Below are 16,563 nucleotides of genomic sequence, written 5' to 3'. Positions count from 1 at the left end.
AGAAATCAGGGGAAAACTGAGTTCAAATCCAGCGTTAAACGCTTACTTAGCTATGTGGCCCTGGCCAAGTCACTTGACCCCATTTGCCTCAGTTCTCTCATCTATAAAATGAGCTAGGGAAGGAAATGGCAAACCACTGCAGTATCTTTGCCAAGAAAACCCCAAAAATTAAGTCCTGAAGAGTCAGACATGATAAACAACTCAACAACAAAACAACATGATCACAGTAGCTTTTTTGGGGGCAACCATGACATATTATTATTATTTTTTTTTTGTGAGGCAATTGGGGTTAAGTGACTTGCCCAAGGTTACACAGCTAGTAAGTGTTAAGTGTCTGAGGCTGGCTTTGAACTCGAGTCCTCCTGACTCCAGGGCCAGTGCTCTATCCACTGCGCCACCTAGCTGCCCCCCATGACATATTGTTGACTCTTATTGAACTCCTTTTTTTTTTTTTCTGCCTGAATTGTACCCCATCTTGCACTGGTGAAGTTGATCTTTTGAACTAGTATTATTTTGTTTGTCTATTCATTTTTACCTTACTAGTTTTGGTCCAATTTAAGTGGTAACATTCTGTTAGGTCCTGATCATGTCACCTAGTGAGATCCCCATTCTCCCTAGCTTTGTGTCATCTGTAGAATGTTTATACGACAATTCCTTTGGATTAAAATAGCACTAGAATGTACTCTGGATGACTTTCATGTAGAATTACTCTTACATAGATAAATCACTTGCATCATTGTATTAAGAAAAAGACTGAATAACTTGCTTCAGAAAATGACAACTATCTTACTTGTTAAATATTTATTGATGTTAAAACCACATGATATCAACACGACAATCCAAAGTAGTATGCTAGTACATTGTTTCTTTATAAATACAAATAAAAGGTGGCAAAATAATGCTAGTGAAGCTAAAAACCAGTAAATTAGCAAGTCACATTCAGAAAAATTTGGCAAGTGATACATGACATATTTCTAAAGTATAGGTAGAATAGTTCCAGGACAGATTGTGTACTGCATCTTAAATTCATATTAATCATGTGTGTGAGCGTGGTCAGAAAACTGGTATCACTCTGCAGAGAACAATAGCTACCCTAGGTGCGAAAGTTCATCAATCACTTAAAACTTGGTTGGTGTTCTTACAAAGAGGTACAAAGCAATACATGTGTAGCCGTAATGCAAAATACATGGGGTGGTACACAATTATAAAATTCTTTTAAAAAACAAAACAAACTAAGTATTGACTTGAATAACTGAGCTGAGATAGATTTCAACATTCTTATGTTGAACATTATAAATAATGAAAGATATATGTGCTTCGTATAAGGAATACAGTGTTTTCCTTTCATAGCAAAGTACCATCAAAACCTCATGTTTTCTCGTTCAGCCTAATTATTTTCCCCTCATTAAAATGGCTTGATTCTGAATTAAGACCTCCACGTCTGGTCAGAATCTGCCCAGTCCAGTTTCATGTCGAATCACCTTGCATTTGGAAAGCAGCCTTTAATCTAGCATCTTCATGTATTGCGTGTAACATAGTCCCTTCTTAGAGGAGGGTCACTGGGTTATAGCGCAGCAGAGAAGTAAATTGATATTTACCAATTGCCATGACCATGTATGTACCATGAAGTAAGTACACATTATGGCACAAGTCTGTTTTTGTCTCTCTCCAAGCTTTATTTCTTTCAAGTAGCCATGAAACCAGCTCCTACAGACGCATCCTTGCCATTTACATCAGTCTTACAGACTCCGTCCATTTCAACTTGCTCTATGCTGCTCCAGTCTCCATCACAACAGATGCCACACACTGAAATTCCCTCCTTACACATACTCTAGGCTTCTAGCTGACCCTAGCATTCTAGACCTGTGAATGGCAGTTTATTTTTTCAACTGGATTTGAGATTCATTCAACTAACGACAACAACAAATAAAGACCTAGTCTTTACCATCTCCCTGTTCCCTCCAGTTCAGTTAAACGAATGCAGTACGATCACAGAGGCAGCATTTTCCTGTATTCCGCTCCCTTCTCTCTCCTCTCCCATCCATTCTCCTTGAACAGTCCCTGTGGTTGTCATGGGGGTGTTTGGATTCCTTCCATGGAACAGACTGTACTATACACTTCAGCTCTTATTCAAAATACATTAAATTATCGATACTTAAATTAGCCTTTTCAGTATGGATTGTAAATAAGCTTCCGGCCCATGGGGGTGGGAAGAGAAAAAATAGTACACATAGGAAAAAAAAAAAGAACCAAGGTGTTAACCTTGCTAGAAAACTGTTGATATCAATGAACATTTTAGGCAAGTAGTTCTTTCTCTATGATATAATAGTGATTTTCGGAGAAGGCAAAGTTTACTTGGATGTATTTGTCCTTTTGGATGCTAACATATTGCACTTGTTCATTGTAGCTGTCTTGATGCATTGCCACTTTAGCATCATATTTTAGTTTTGACTTGTAGTCCAATTGCCTCCGATTAAGCATTTCACACTATGCTGAAGAGCACTAGCGAGCTTGTGTTTAAAGGCACTTGGTGATACATACAAACTGTGTTTGCTTTCACTCAATTGGTTTCCTTTATGCTTTGGCATTTCTGACAAGGATACTCATAGCAGTTCTCAAAATTTTAAAATTGGATGAAGGTGAATTTTTGGTGCAAGGTGTACATTTCTATGAATATCAGCTACTAATACTCTCCACTGGGTATAATAGTAAGATAGAAAAGTATGGTTAAGGTGTTCTTTATCTCTTGTATGTCGTCAAAGGTGTGTGTCTGCCTTTTACATAAAGTGACAAAGGAATATGGTTGGTCAAGGCAATGGCTTTCAGTGTTTCTGCTTTGAAAATAACACAGGATCTACAGATCATCACTCTCTACCAAGCCTGAATTCAAGGTCAGGTGAGACGGGTTGGCTTCAGGCTGAAATGCCGCTTTGATGTCTAGTCCTTGGTCTGAAAGTGCTGCGTAGCGACTGGCTGAGGGTCGTACTTTTTTTGGCTTGGTGCTCTGGGGTTGCTGATGCCACTGGGCTATAGAGAAAGGCAAAGAGAATAGTTAGAGTTTAATCAGAGTATAGATTCTCAGATGATCAAAGTAAATTCAAAAATTCTTGCTCAAATAAACTTTGCCATGCATTCTATTTTGAAAACAGAGCATGACCAACTCAACTAATGTCAAGACTAAGTGACCTTCCTGTTTTTCTGTTCTCTGTCCCCTCCCCCATCCCTCAACCTAATCTTGCTTTATTTACAGATGGTAACTTCACCTACATATTGCTCCTTTTTCCAGGGTGTTATGGCTATCACAGCCAGAACATACACAGTTTACCTTCAATCCAAAGGAAAGATTCTCTAGGAGCATTTTCTGAGATATTCTCTAAGCAACACTGTCCTGCTCCCCACAAAATTTCCATTCCATTTTCTCCTCCCTCTCCAAGTCTAGATTTCATAGGGTTGTTGTGAGGGCCATATGTTGTAAAGCTTAAGTTGTAAAAGTGTTAGTGTAAAGTTAAAATGTGGGTGTCTCTCCCTCTCGAATCTATTTCTGCTGTTCATTGTCATGGGGGTTGTTAAGTACCCTGAGTAGACATTTTAAAACTCCAGTCGGTGTAAAGAGGTTGGGTGGGAGGTCACTTCAAGTGAATCTTCCCAAGAGGGACTTTGCAAAACTATTTTCAATCCAAATGAAGTTGAAAAACTGAAATAAAACAAGTCTCATTTTTCTAGTGGTTATGTATACATAATCACTCACACAGCACATACATATATGTACATACATAGAGGCTCATGATCATATTGTGTGTTGGTCCAGCAATTGCAAGGGAACACTTTGCCTGGGCCTAACGCCCAAACTTCCTCTTTTTGAAACGTAGGAATGGTATATTCTGGTGTGCATGTGCACACCTGCACACAGACACGCACACAAATGCTGCTGAAAATCCACTACTGAAGCTACATTAACGTACTTTGGCTAAGAAAGCAATCAGCTATAACAGAGTATATGCATTCTTGGGTCATTAGCATACATTTCTAGAGTGCACTATAAGATTATAATAGAATTATGACACAAGGGAACATTAAAGGTTGTCATCTGCAGAGCCCAGTAACAACAAAAACATCTGAAAAATGACTAATCATGCCTTTGCTTATGACTACAGATGCTTAAGTAAAAAAAGCCAGTTATATAGTTGACTATGCAAAGAAAAACATTATCATGCATATTTTGCTTTTAATATTTCAAAGATCTTGACTTATACTTTGACAGTGTATTTGTTCTCCTGGTGTGGGTCGCTATTAGTGTCGAGAAACTACAAATAGAAAGAAAGAGAGCAATATAAACCTTTCTGCAATGGATTGTTTTTATAGAGGTTGGTCAAGATACCTATAAATTGATGCCACATCCAGCTATCTTAATTTTCAGCATAGAATGAATATAAGAGATAAAGGAGCACTCACTATAAACATCCAGCCTGGCAGTGCATGACACGATCCCAGCTTCATTCTTTGCCGACACAGTATACCATCCAGCATCCTCTTTTGTAGCTCCTTGAATGAGCAGGCAGATGTAGCCATGATTATCCTGGTGCATGCTGGTGAGAAGGAAAAGGTCATTAGGACTCTAAATAAAATTTAAAAAGTGGCTTTGGACGTGCAGCATTATTTTTAATTAGATCATTAGAAGCAGAATTTTTCAAGTCATAGATAATGGGGTCTACTTATTCTGGAGAGGCAGGCAAGCCCCATTAACGTTAATGGGATATAAGAGCACACGTCAAGGGGTGGAATAAATCTGTGTACTTAATTTCTAGCTGAGTTTTTGGCTTAGAAAAAAAGCACTACTAAACATTTTCTCCTGGCTGACTTTTAAAATAAATGGATTCATCTTCTAAAATACTAAGAAAATGCTTTAAAAAAATGTTACTGTTAGATTAAGCAAAACTTGCTTTCCTCCCCCACCCCCTCCCAGATCACTGGTAGCATCTCCCCCCAAAACTTGTGCCCCTTAGTAAGGGACATTTCAGGGTAGAGTATGATTTCACTATCATAAAGGTTATGAAATATAAAAAGCCTTGTTTTGGGCTGAGTTCAGGTTCAAATGGTTCAACTTGACGAAATCACAGATTCAGTCCAACCTCACGCGGTCGGTGCTGTAAGTGAGCGACTCGTTTTCCTTTTTCCAGAATATTTGAGGGGGAGGGACTCCAGAGACACGGCATTCCAGTCGCACTGGGTACCCATCAGCAACGCCCGTGTTCTGCAGCTTCTCAAGAAACACAGGGGCTTGGTGTGCTTCCTTAGCTAGGGAAACAGGAAAGGAACCATCTATCAGTATTTAGCCTATGTTCCCAGGGCCACACGACGCAGCATTGAGAAGTGATTTTAAAACACAGTCTGGGGGGCAGCTAGGTGGTGCAGTGGATAAAGCACTGGCCCTGGATTCAGGAGTACCTGAGTTCAAATCTGGCCTCAGACACTTGACACTTACTAGCTGTGTGACTCTGGGCAAGTCACTTAACCCTCATTGCCCAACAAAATAACAAAAACAACAACAACAAAAAAAACAAAAAACAAAACCAAAAAACAAAAAACAAAAAAAAAAACACAGTCTGAGTGCATCTTTTAATTTTCTGCTGTTGCTTTTCCCTTCTTTCTCATCTCCAGATCATTCTTTCACTGACTAAACTGATGGGCATCTTCCTTTCTGCTCATTTATTTCAGCAGTTAATTCAAACCACTCAGCCCACACAGTCCATCGACCATCTGCTCTGTTGAATGGCTCTGTCAGGCGGGCTGTGTGAGAGTCTCCTAGCCCCAACCCTAAGCATCTGTGTTAGCCTCGCTCGCTAATTCCTTTTGGAGGAATTCGTTGTTTCTGCCAGCTACCGCCATCTAGTGACAGGGAAAAGCACAGCGTGCTTGTTTCCAAGTGAAGTCAAGTTTATTCCAGTCAACTTGCCCCAGTCATCTTCTCCTTTTTGAGCAACTCTTGAAAGATCTGTGAATTATCATTACATATCAGGAGAGCACAGACTATTTCAGTTCCAGGATTTAAAGTAAAACATGAAAAATTGTGTGTGTGTGTGTGTCTAAATGTGGTTGCCTTTTTGAGTCACTAGTGGAAGATTTTTGGGAGAGGCTGGGCAGGGATGGATGGTTTGCTCATTGGAGAGAATGCTCATAGGGGTTAGATCACACATCTATGGAAGGAGTATAGTATTTGTCATCCCATCCTGATCTAGGTTAGTGTATAGATGCTACAAATCTCTTAGTTTGATCTGTGCTCTTTGAAGTCTGAAAAACCAGATTTATTTCCTTTGTCTCTGAAGAAAGAAGCACAAACTGATGTCTCTAGCAGCAATGCTTTAACTCTTGATGGAAGTCATCCCATAAAAGAACAAGGCCTAATGTCCTTCTTGAGTAGTAACCGTTTTTTGAATGTGTGCATGTCTGTATCACCCCCTAGTGGCCATTCAACCAAAATGGAACCACTGACAAGACTAGTGAACAGAGTAACTCCACTTGGTTAAAAGTTCTCTAAAACCTCGTGGAGAATGTTAATTTTAATTTGGATGAATTTGGCAGGGTTTTGCCCTTTGGGGGCACAGGATGTTAAGGGGGAAGGAGTGAGGGGTGAGCAGGATGCAAAAATGCATTTCCCCTTTCTATGTCCCAGGTTGGAAAAGACAGCTCATAAAATTCACAAACCATGTCTAGAGGTCTCAGCCATTGACAAATATCTTGAGAAAGTCAAGACATTCAGTCCAAATCCTGTTGTCCCAGTATATGAAAACCAGAATCAGCCAAACACATTTAACAAGAACAAAGACTACTGTAGGGATTGAAAAAAAAATCCTATCTATCCAAGTGTGAAGAAACACAGCATGTGTTAAGTTTTCCCAAAGGTCCCTACCTTGGTCTGATATAGTACCATAGTTCTTGGTCTGGGGCTAAGCTAGGCCCATGTGATTATTTGGTTTTCAATAGAATGTATGCTTCTAAGGGCAAGGACTACTTCATTTGTTTTGGTAGTGCCTAATGTAGTATCACGCACATAAATAGGTGTTTAATAAATGTTTACTGAACTGCTTTATTTTTGGGGAGAGGAAAAATCCATATTCTTATTATTTCTAATGAAAATGCTATGAAACTCTCCTTTAGATCCACATAATATTCATCTTAATGGCAACAACAATAATAAACAGCTTCCATTTATACAACGCTTCAAAATAGCAAAATGCTTTACATATATTATTACATTTGCTCCCAATAAGAATCATATTCTGAAACAACACTCTCCCCCTATTTTGCCTACCACGTTGAAAATGAATGCATTGCTTTGGCCAAATAAGTCGCCACCTAGTGGACAACCTACTGACAATGAAGTGCAGCATATTCCAACGAGAAGTTGGTAAAGCATGTGAGAAGTGGAGTGAGGCATTTCATGCAGGAGACGTATAACGTGCCGGCACATTGATAGCAAGAGTGAAAAATAATACAGCAAACTTGAGATTAATCTGAATTTGGAGACAAGGTAGAGTCACCTCTGAATGTTGAATGCTATTCATTCATTCACTCAGATAAATACAAGGCACTCCCTCCTGTAAAGGAGGAGTAAATGGCTACACACAAAGCTAGAACGGCCACTTTCTGAAAGTTGTAGCTGTCATTCTTTCCCTCTCTTCCAGTAGAGAACAAATTTATACACAGAACGATGAATGAACTGGCAAAAATGCTGCCTAGAATTCTTTCTAACCAAGGGGTTAGGCTGTTGGAAAGTAATCAGGAAAGAGGAAAGAGACTATATAAAACCAAGGCTGACTATTGGTTGGTTCAAGTCATTTGCCTATCTTGTACCTGGAATGACTGTTTTGGCATTTTGACTACATAAAATAGTGATTAAAAATACTAATGGAGTGGATAAAGCACCGGCCCTGGATTCAGGAGGACCTGAGTTCAAATCTGACCTTAGACACCTGACACTTACTTAGCTGTGTGACCCTGGGCAAGTCGCTTAGCCCTCATTGCCCTGCAAAAAACCCCAAAAGAACAACAACAACAAAAATACTAATGGAATGGTGTGGCAAAACACACAGAAAAGATAATATTGTAGAGTCTGGTGTTCACAGAGATATGTAGGTGTTCCAGAATAATTACCAGCAACAATGAGTTCCAGGCTGAATGAGTTCTGCCCAGCTCGGTTGGTGGCTACACATGTGTAGATGCCAGCATCTCTGGATGTGACAGGTTCGATGATCAAGGAGTGCACACCATTCTCTCGCACCAGCATCTTGTGTGCACTGTCAGGGCGAATTGGCTTTCCATCCAGTTGCCAACTTAGATCTGGTGTTGGTAATCCGCTGACCTTAATCAGAAAAGTAATTAGTTAATGGAAACTCAAAATGCTTTGAACAAACAATAGCTTGATACTGTTCCAAATTAGTAAAACAAGGGACTGCTGTTAGGTTGGACTAGATAGCCTCCAAGTTCCCTTACAGTTCTAGGTTAAGAAGTTTTCCTTGTGTAAGATATTTTTTTTTCCTTTTTGGAAATGAGATCCAGTGCCAAAGATTCATAGAATGAATGACACCTTTGGAAAGGTAAATCAGTCAGTCAATACAGCTTTATTAAAGCACCCTACAAAGAGCTGGAGATACAAAGAAAGGCAAAAAACAATCCCTGCCCTCAAGAAACTAACAATCTAATGGGGGAATAGGTGGCAAAAATAGGTCCAGCTAGGGGGCAGCTAGGTGGTGCAGTGGATAAAGCACCGGCCTTGGATTCAGGAGGACCTGAGTTCAAATCCAGCCTCAGACACTTGACAGCTTACTAGTTGTGTGACCCTGGGCAAGTCACTTAACCCTCATTGCCCCACCAAAAAAACCCAACCAAACAAAAAGAGGATAAAAACAGGTCTGGCTAGATTGGAGAAGAGAAAATTTTAAGTGACATAATCACTATGTTCAAATATTTGAAGCAACATACAGTTGTTATTTGGAAGAGATTAGATTTAGCTTGTTGCCCAGAGGACAGAACTAGGACCAGCGGTGTAGAAGTCACAGAGAGGCAGATTTTGGCTCAAGAAAAGAAAAAGAACTTTCTCACAATTAGAGCTCGTGAGTAATGGAATGGACTGCCTTGTGAGAAGTCGATTTCTTTCCCTGGAGAATCTGAATGACTATTTGGTTAGTTGGCCTACATCTCAGTGATGGAAAACATGAATGTTTCAGATAGGACTTGGTTAAAAGAACTCTAGGATTTGGAATTAAGGGGACCTGAGTCCGAATTACACTTCTCCCATTTACAATTTGCATAATGTTAGGCAAATTATTCAACCTCTTTGGGTGACAGACCATTAGTAAAACCCAGAGGTCGGAATAGGTGTTTCCTAAATTTCTAAATTCTGTCACACCGTCTGTGACCTCTAAAATTCTGTTCAGCACTAAACATAATCCTATGATTCAAGATGACCTTTAAGGCCCCTTCTCACCTGTAGGGTTCTATGATCTCCATCTGGGATCCAGTAGATCCTGCCCTGGGCTCCTAAGCTTCTAAATGGTGAATTTTTGCCATTTTCATCTCAACCAAGACCCCCACACAACCGTTCCCTGGTCATATTCACATCCTGCTCCTGCCCTCCTGACTCTTTCTCTCTGACCCACCCTAGGGCCCTGTGGGCTTCTGCTGGTGAACCGTCACCATTTTTAGCCTGATCCAGACCTCCATGAAGCTGTTCCAGAGACATCTTTATGGCATGCAGCTGTGCTTAACCTATTCATTCCTTTGGCTTTTTTTTACCTCTTGCTCTGGCAACAGTGATGAAATAGGTACTACCATTCTAGGAGAGGATGTGCCAAATCATTTGCTCTGATTACACTTAATGTCCCTGTGACTTCTTTGGTCGAAAAACCTCTCCCTGGCCACTATTCCTCTGTATATTTTTTCAATATTAGAATGTAAACTTCTTGAGGGCAGGGATTGTCTTGCTTTTTCTATTTGTATCTCTAGTACCTATCCCAGTGTCTGGCATATGGTAAAGTGCTCAGAAAATACTTTTTCATCCCCTCATTCATGACACTATGACTTCCTTGTTAGTGAAGGTTTAATTTTCATCAGTGAACGGTGATAAAACAAAGTTTAGTGCCTTATGACCTCACTAGAATGTGAGGATTATCGAGATGATGTCAGCTGAGTTTTTTGGAAGAAAGATGCATAGCGATGACAGAAATGATCATGATAAATACTTTATTCAGCCCTCACACAGTATAATCACTTCTTTCACTATGGAACTGCCAAAACTGAGATACTACTTAATATTTCAATCAGTACCAAGGATTATTATTTTAATAACCCTGGAAACTGGGTAACAAAAGCAACTTGAGATTACCCAGAAAGCAATCTCCACAAATTAGAATCACAATGGAAACATCTTAACATCTTAAAATCATGACAGTTGTGTTGACCAGAGATCAGATAAAAGCCATTTAATTGCTAATAACATGATGCACTGTGAAGCTGGAAGATGGTTGCCATCTGTCAGCTCTTTCCAGTTTTGCCCTTGATTCAGAATGGGAAGAAAGTACCATTTAAGGGTACCTTTCCCCCCTTCTCTCCTCTCATGGGAAATTCACAGACAAAAGAGATGTCAGCTGGTTTATAAAACAATCCTCCCTTTGAAGACCCAACTGTGCCAAAATCTGTCACTGAACTTCCAAATTCCATTCTGGCTCCGTGTCATTCATTTGATCCTGCCTACAGTGCTTTGAATTTAAATCCTTTGAATCAATCTCATCATTTTTAAAGGTGCCTCCTCCTCACACACAGGGAGCAGCATAAAAGGGAGGATGTCTCTTCTGTCAGAATATTTTAAAAATCAAATCAAATTATCTTTGAATAATTGTAAGCCGTCACATTTCTCTCGGGGAATCTAATCAGAAGCCAGGATGAAGATGAAAATCTCTGGACACAAACAAGGAGCTGAGGCACTAAAGTGACACGAGTACACTGACTAGAGGTGGGAAGGTGGCCAAGTCTATCACGACTCCCTCTCTCCTCATTTTTGGTGCCATCACCGCCTGCCCCTGCATCACTGTCACCACCAAGGAAAGCAATATGGAGGTGGGAATGCTGGAAAGATGCTTTAGGCAGGCCCCAGGCCTCTCTGAGAACTGCAAACAGCGTCACAGCAGGTTGGATCTACTTTTCTCACACAACAGGGCCAACCCACTAAGTTAAGTGCCTTTTCTAAGCGAGGAGCAACGCCCAGAGTTTTTGTCCTGCTCTAACTGTCCAATCTATATTGGCTCCATTCCAATGGGAAGAGTTACTCATGTGAAGTAAAAGGAAAATGCTCCTTCATTCCACTCCTCAGGCATCCCTTTGTCCTTCCCACTCCCCTTTAACACTGCCCCCCCCCCCCACTGCATGATCTCAGGGGTTAAAAGTCACCTTTTTGGACATCATTTTGGACAGTTTGGGCTCTCAAGAAATGTGTGGGAATGGGGAAATACATACTTGCAATTAATGGAGAGGAAAAAGCTATGCTCCCTCAGGCTTACTACCAAATCAAGGAGAGTCAGTTCCTAAGAATGTACCCAAGGGGTGAAAAGCTCAATTTTTTGGCATACTTTGGAGGAATAGAGCTTAGTAACAGCTACAATGTATAACTGACATTTTTCCTGTAGTGGGTCCCACAGCATATAATCATCTGATCCAGTTTTCCACTAATATTTTACTTATCCATTTTAGATCCTAGCAAGAAAAATCAAGAGAGATACTTGCTAATTTAAGAAAAAACCCTTTTTTATTTCTAAGTGTGTTTTTTCAGTGATTCCCCTGAAATTAGGTGGTTTAAACTGAGGACAGAACGTAAGACATTTGTATCTGTTGAATCTTAAATAAAACTGATTAAAAACAATTTTTTTTGGGGGGGGGGATATCTGTCATCATTTTTACAAATAAAAGATCTGAACTACATTTATCTTGTTTTAAAGACCCCAGTCTAGATCAAAGTACAATTCAATAGCAAAATAATAAAATGTATCCAATACCTCTTGTCCCTCCAAAAAAGGCATCATTTCTCTTTCATGGAAAAATGTATTAATTTTTACAGAAATTAATTTATTTTCTTTAGAATGAAGAGAACCAGCAGAGGGCGCCCAAAAGATTTTCAGAAGTGAACAATCCAGCCCTTGAAGACTTAGAAATGAAAATTTAGAGTCAAAGATCTTGATTAGGGCAGAAGACAATGGGACACTGAAAATGAGATCTTTACAATTTCGCTTAGAAATGGAGAATGGAAAAACATCTGGACACAGAAAATAAAAACGAATTGGTTCGGAAGGGGAGGCTTTTTTTAGTATTTAGTATTTCTTATGAAAATAACCAAGTTCACTACTTCATCACCTCCATCCATATATTTGTAGTGAATGTGCAGGGAAGGTATTGACTAATAATGTGAAAACATAATCAAAGAAGGAATGAAAAAGCTTATAACAATTTCTGGGAGGTGGCGCAGTGGATAAAGCACTGGCCCTGGATTCAGGAGGACCTGAGTTCAAATCCTGCCTCAGACACTTGACACTTACTAGCTGTGTGACCCTGGGAAAATCACTTAACCCTCATTGCCCTGCCCCACCCCACCCCCCCAAAAAGGAAGAAAATCTCTGGGATACATAATAGTCTCATTTGAAGCTTTTCTGATGCTGTTAATTTTTTTTAATTGTACATTGATATTGGATAGTTATGCAACTTTTCTATAAGAGAAGTACAAAGTAAGGATCCTGAGATGAAGTGAGAGAAGAAGCAATGAGTTGGCAAATTACCTTGCAATCCATTCGGCAAAGTTTTCCTTCTTGAACAGTTAGGTCTCCAGGCGCTTGCAAGAAGTGAGGTCTGAAAAATCGTTCTTGAATTGGTTCATTTTCATCTCCACTGTCTCGTGATCTAGATCGGGGCCTTTGGAACAAGGTACATAGATTTTAGTTCTCTTATTTGTTTTTGTCACAAAAGATGACTCCATTTTTTTTTTCATCTCATTTTTTGGGGCAACAAATAAGGAAATAAAAAAAATTAGGAACTATTATTTCATTTGGGGACAAAACCTGAACTTAAGGGTGTATGAATTGCAGTGGGTCTTAAAATCATCTGGAAAAGACCTGAGAAACTGGTTTAACCTCCTCCTTTTACAGATGAGGAAAGTGAGGCTCAGAAAAATTAAATGACTTGCCCGAGCTCTTTAAAAAAAAATACACACAGGGGCAGCTAGGTGGTGCAGTGGATAAAGTACTGGCCCTGGATTCAGGAGGACCCGAGTTCAAATGCAGCCTCAGACACTTGACACTAGCTGTGTGACCCTCATTGCCCTACAAAAACACACACACATTTACTTTGCCAAATAAAACTCATATTGCCATATATATATATATATATATAACTGAACAGAAAAAGGATTGTACATGAAATTGCAGGTCTCTATTATGTACAGCTTGCTTTTTTTTTTTAAAAGTATATAATAAATTCAACTTGTAGCTTTCAAAGCTGACCTGCCTATCTTTGTTTTTGTCTGCTTGCCTGTCTTACTTACCTGGTAAGTAGTTGGCACAGCTGAGCTGGGAGCCTACCCAGGTCTTCTGACTCTAAAAGTGCACTGTTTTTTCCGCTATCACATACTGTTTAAATCTTGCATGAACTTTTACCATCTTTGGGCCTTTAAAATCATTGCATATTCAAAAGAGGGTAAATGGGCCCCCCCCCAGGCGTTATACAGGTGTCCCAAAAGTCTGAGTGCAATGTTAAAGTTTTAAAAGCACTAAGACTTTTGGAACACCCTGTATAAAGTAGAATTTTCTTTTTCCAAATGAAGTATTTTTTTCCCTTTAATTTTGTGTGAGAAGTAGCAGCAGCTGTTGCCCATTAATTTGCTCCCAACTCTTTTCAACGGAAATTACTGTAACTTTCCACTGTGCTCTTAGATTTGTGGGAAATTCAAAGTTAATATTTATTTTATGAAATCCTAACACATTTGCATTGAAGCTCATTTTGTATAAGAAGTCCGGCCTTTTCATTTTGTTGTTGTTGTTTTCAGTTATGTCTGACTCTTTGTGACCCCTTTTGGGCTTTTCTTGGCAAAGATACTGGAGTAGTTTGCCATTTCCTTCTCCAGCTCATTTTACAGATGAGGACATTGAGGCAAATAGGGTTAAGGGACTTGTTCATTGTTACACAGCTACTAAGTGTCTGAGGCTGCATTTGGATTCAGGTCTTCCTGACCCTAAGCCCAGAACTCTCTCTACTTTTCATACCAACCAACCAAAACAAAATAGAACAAACAAACAAAACCCCCACACGGTGCAAGACGTATTTTCCTTTGACTCCATGATCACGATCACATTGACTCAAATGTCTTTTAAAGAAAGTATGCAAGTCAAGAGAAATCTACCAGGTGTGTGTGTGCGCGCACACGTGTGCATACGCACATGCACCCACACTTGCTTGCTTTATATTCTTTTTCCTTTTGAAAAGTCTAGAGAACTCATCCCTAGAAGCAAGATAATTTAATTCCAGAGAAGACTAAAGCAAATAGCACAAGGACAAATAAAGAGTGGTGCCAGGAGTCACAGTGAATTAAATTTAAGAACCCTTAAATAGAGAAAGCAACAGTGGAACAAATTCAAAGTGTTCTTACTGTGACAAGCAAATAATTGTCAGCTTGTTTATAATGCGTCTATTCTTGCTCCAGGCACAGGTCTAGTTTATGAGGAAAATACCCTTTTGGGAAGCACTGATACATACATGCCAAACGATCTCATTTATTGGAGCTCACATAAAAAACCCCCAAACAAATAGCACTGATGAATGTAAATGACCAGAGAGGCAAAAATACATTATCTTTTCATGAATACAGGTGACTAAAGGAAGAGATAGAGAATAGGGGTGAAACTGAATCGAAACTAAAAGGTTGATTCAGGCACATGGTAAGTTTATTATTCCATTGCCTTCATGTCCAGAGAAAAAGGTTTTAATATGAGTGGTGACAGCAATTAAAAATAAATACAAGGATTCCAGATGTTGCCAAAATGAAGTTTCAATTAAATGTGGATAGGGCAAACAGGGCTTTTCCAAATATCATAGACAAAAGCTCTGTGTCTGAAATAACCCACCCATGGGTGGATCCATAATTCAGTCTTGTGGAGGAGATGTAGACAAGTTCATCGCTTGATATTTACCTAGGTTCTCCTCTCTTCTGTCACATCCTGACTTTTTTTTTGGGGGGGGGGGGATCTGCTATTCCTCTCTGTACTGCATATTTATTTTTCCACAAAGGCCTTGAGGCAAAATGCTTGTTGCTCCGGACTATTGCTCGCATCTAGAACTTTTCTGAGGCTGCTTTTCTGTGGCAGAAGCAGTATCTGTTTTATGTAGGCTTGGCTATTGTCCTTTTAAAAAGGCAGAAAGCCCACTCTTGAAACCTTGGTGCCATCCATGCTACCTGAGTCATAAAAGACCCACCCAGTGGGGAGTTGGTGTTGGCGGTTTTAGCATAATTCCCATTGCTCTGAAGGAAAGCCTTTCTGACCTAGCCTGATTTACCCACATAAATGAGGAGATGCAGAGGAATAACATTTTATCTGAATTATTACCCCATATAATACTTTTTATCCCACTTATTGTGGAAAAACTAAATAGAAGCCCTTGGAGTTGCCTGAAATATCTTGTCGTAATATTAAACAACATTGAGAGGGTGTGTTAAATATATTTCCTCCCCAGTATATTCATGGTGAATGGGAATTCCACTGAAAGCCCCAACGTCAATTCCTCATAGGATGAGCTTTTTTTTTTTTGAGTGAAGGAAGCCAAATAAGTGATGATCCCCAGAATGGTGTCTCTACTCTTCTAAAGGGAAGTCACTTAACCTCTGTGTGCTCAAGGTAACTCCATAGGACTTCTATATGATTTTTTTAGGCTGTAATTTATACTGGTAGGAGTTCCCACTCCTGATGTGCTCTCAGATCTCATTGAACAAAGGAATCCTAAGAGCAGCACCCTGTAGATGCATCAACTTCTTGGAGAGAAAGTTATGGACTTTCTCACTTTTTGAAGTGAAAATTCTAAGAATAACGGGATTGCAATTTTAAAGCTGGAAAGAACCTTAAGGGATACCAAGTCCATTTTACAGATGACAGAACTCAGACCCAAAGAGGATGTCCAAGATCTCACAGGTAGAGACCAGAGCCAGGATCTGGACCCACGTCCTCACACAGTTAAAAATCCAGCGCTGTCATGAATTGGACTATGTACAAAATACACTTTTTATTTGGAAACTGTGAAGCCGTAAAGTCTCTTCTTTTCTCTACCAACCCCCAGGGAAATGAAACAGGCTTTCAATACTGGATAGATGAACTTTATCCTGACCCATGACATCCTGTAAAGAAATACAAGAAGGGTGTCAAATGGAAACACCTCCAGTATGTACTGACAGTTTGTCTTCTGAATGTATTCTGTCTGGGAGTCCAACCGTGATCCCGGCAGTGTTTGTTACTGTTACAGCATTCGTGTAAAGGAAATAAA

The 16,563-nt window shown here is 39.7% G+C and overlaps 2 protein-coding genes across 4 annotated transcripts in view; one reads left to right on the top strand and one right to left on the bottom strand.

Annotated features, from left to right (window-relative positions):
* CBR4 (carbonyl reductase 4) overlaps positions 1-16,563 on the top strand; it is a 103,864-nt gene that overhangs the window by 37,724 nt on the left and 49,577 nt on the right. The window lies entirely within an intron of this gene.
* The window catches only part of PALLD (palladin, cytoskeletal associated protein), a 536,515-nt gene continuing 520,747 nt past the window's right edge, over positions 796-16,563 (bottom strand). For 2 of the 3 annotated variants that reach the window (XM_043971007.1, XM_043971008.1), the window contains 5 exons: positions 12,819-12,951; positions 8,152-8,359; positions 5,130-5,295; positions 4,453-4,586; positions 796-3,027 (listed from right to left, as the gene is read on the bottom strand). In XM_043971007.1, coding sequence (XP_043826942.1) covers positions 2,855-3,027; positions 4,453-4,586; positions 5,130-5,295; positions 8,152-8,359; positions 12,819-12,951 — 814 coding nt within the window. In that variant the 3' untranslated portion in view covers positions 796-2,854. Of the gene's footprint in view, positions 3,028-4,253; positions 4,305-4,452; positions 4,587-5,129; positions 5,296-8,151; positions 8,360-12,818; positions 12,952-16,563 lie in introns of all 3 variants that reach the window. The other variant, XM_043971009.1, reaches the window with a different exon arrangement.

The sequence above is a fragment of the Dromiciops gliroides genome, chromosome 6, assembly GCF_019393635.1.
Source record: "Dromiciops gliroides isolate mDroGli1 chromosome 6, mDroGli1.pri, whole genome shotgun sequence".
Classification (NCBI taxonomy): domain Eukaryota; kingdom Metazoa; phylum Chordata; class Mammalia; order Microbiotheria; family Microbiotheriidae; genus Dromiciops; species Dromiciops gliroides.
This window is presented reverse-complemented; position numbering and strand designations above follow the sequence as displayed.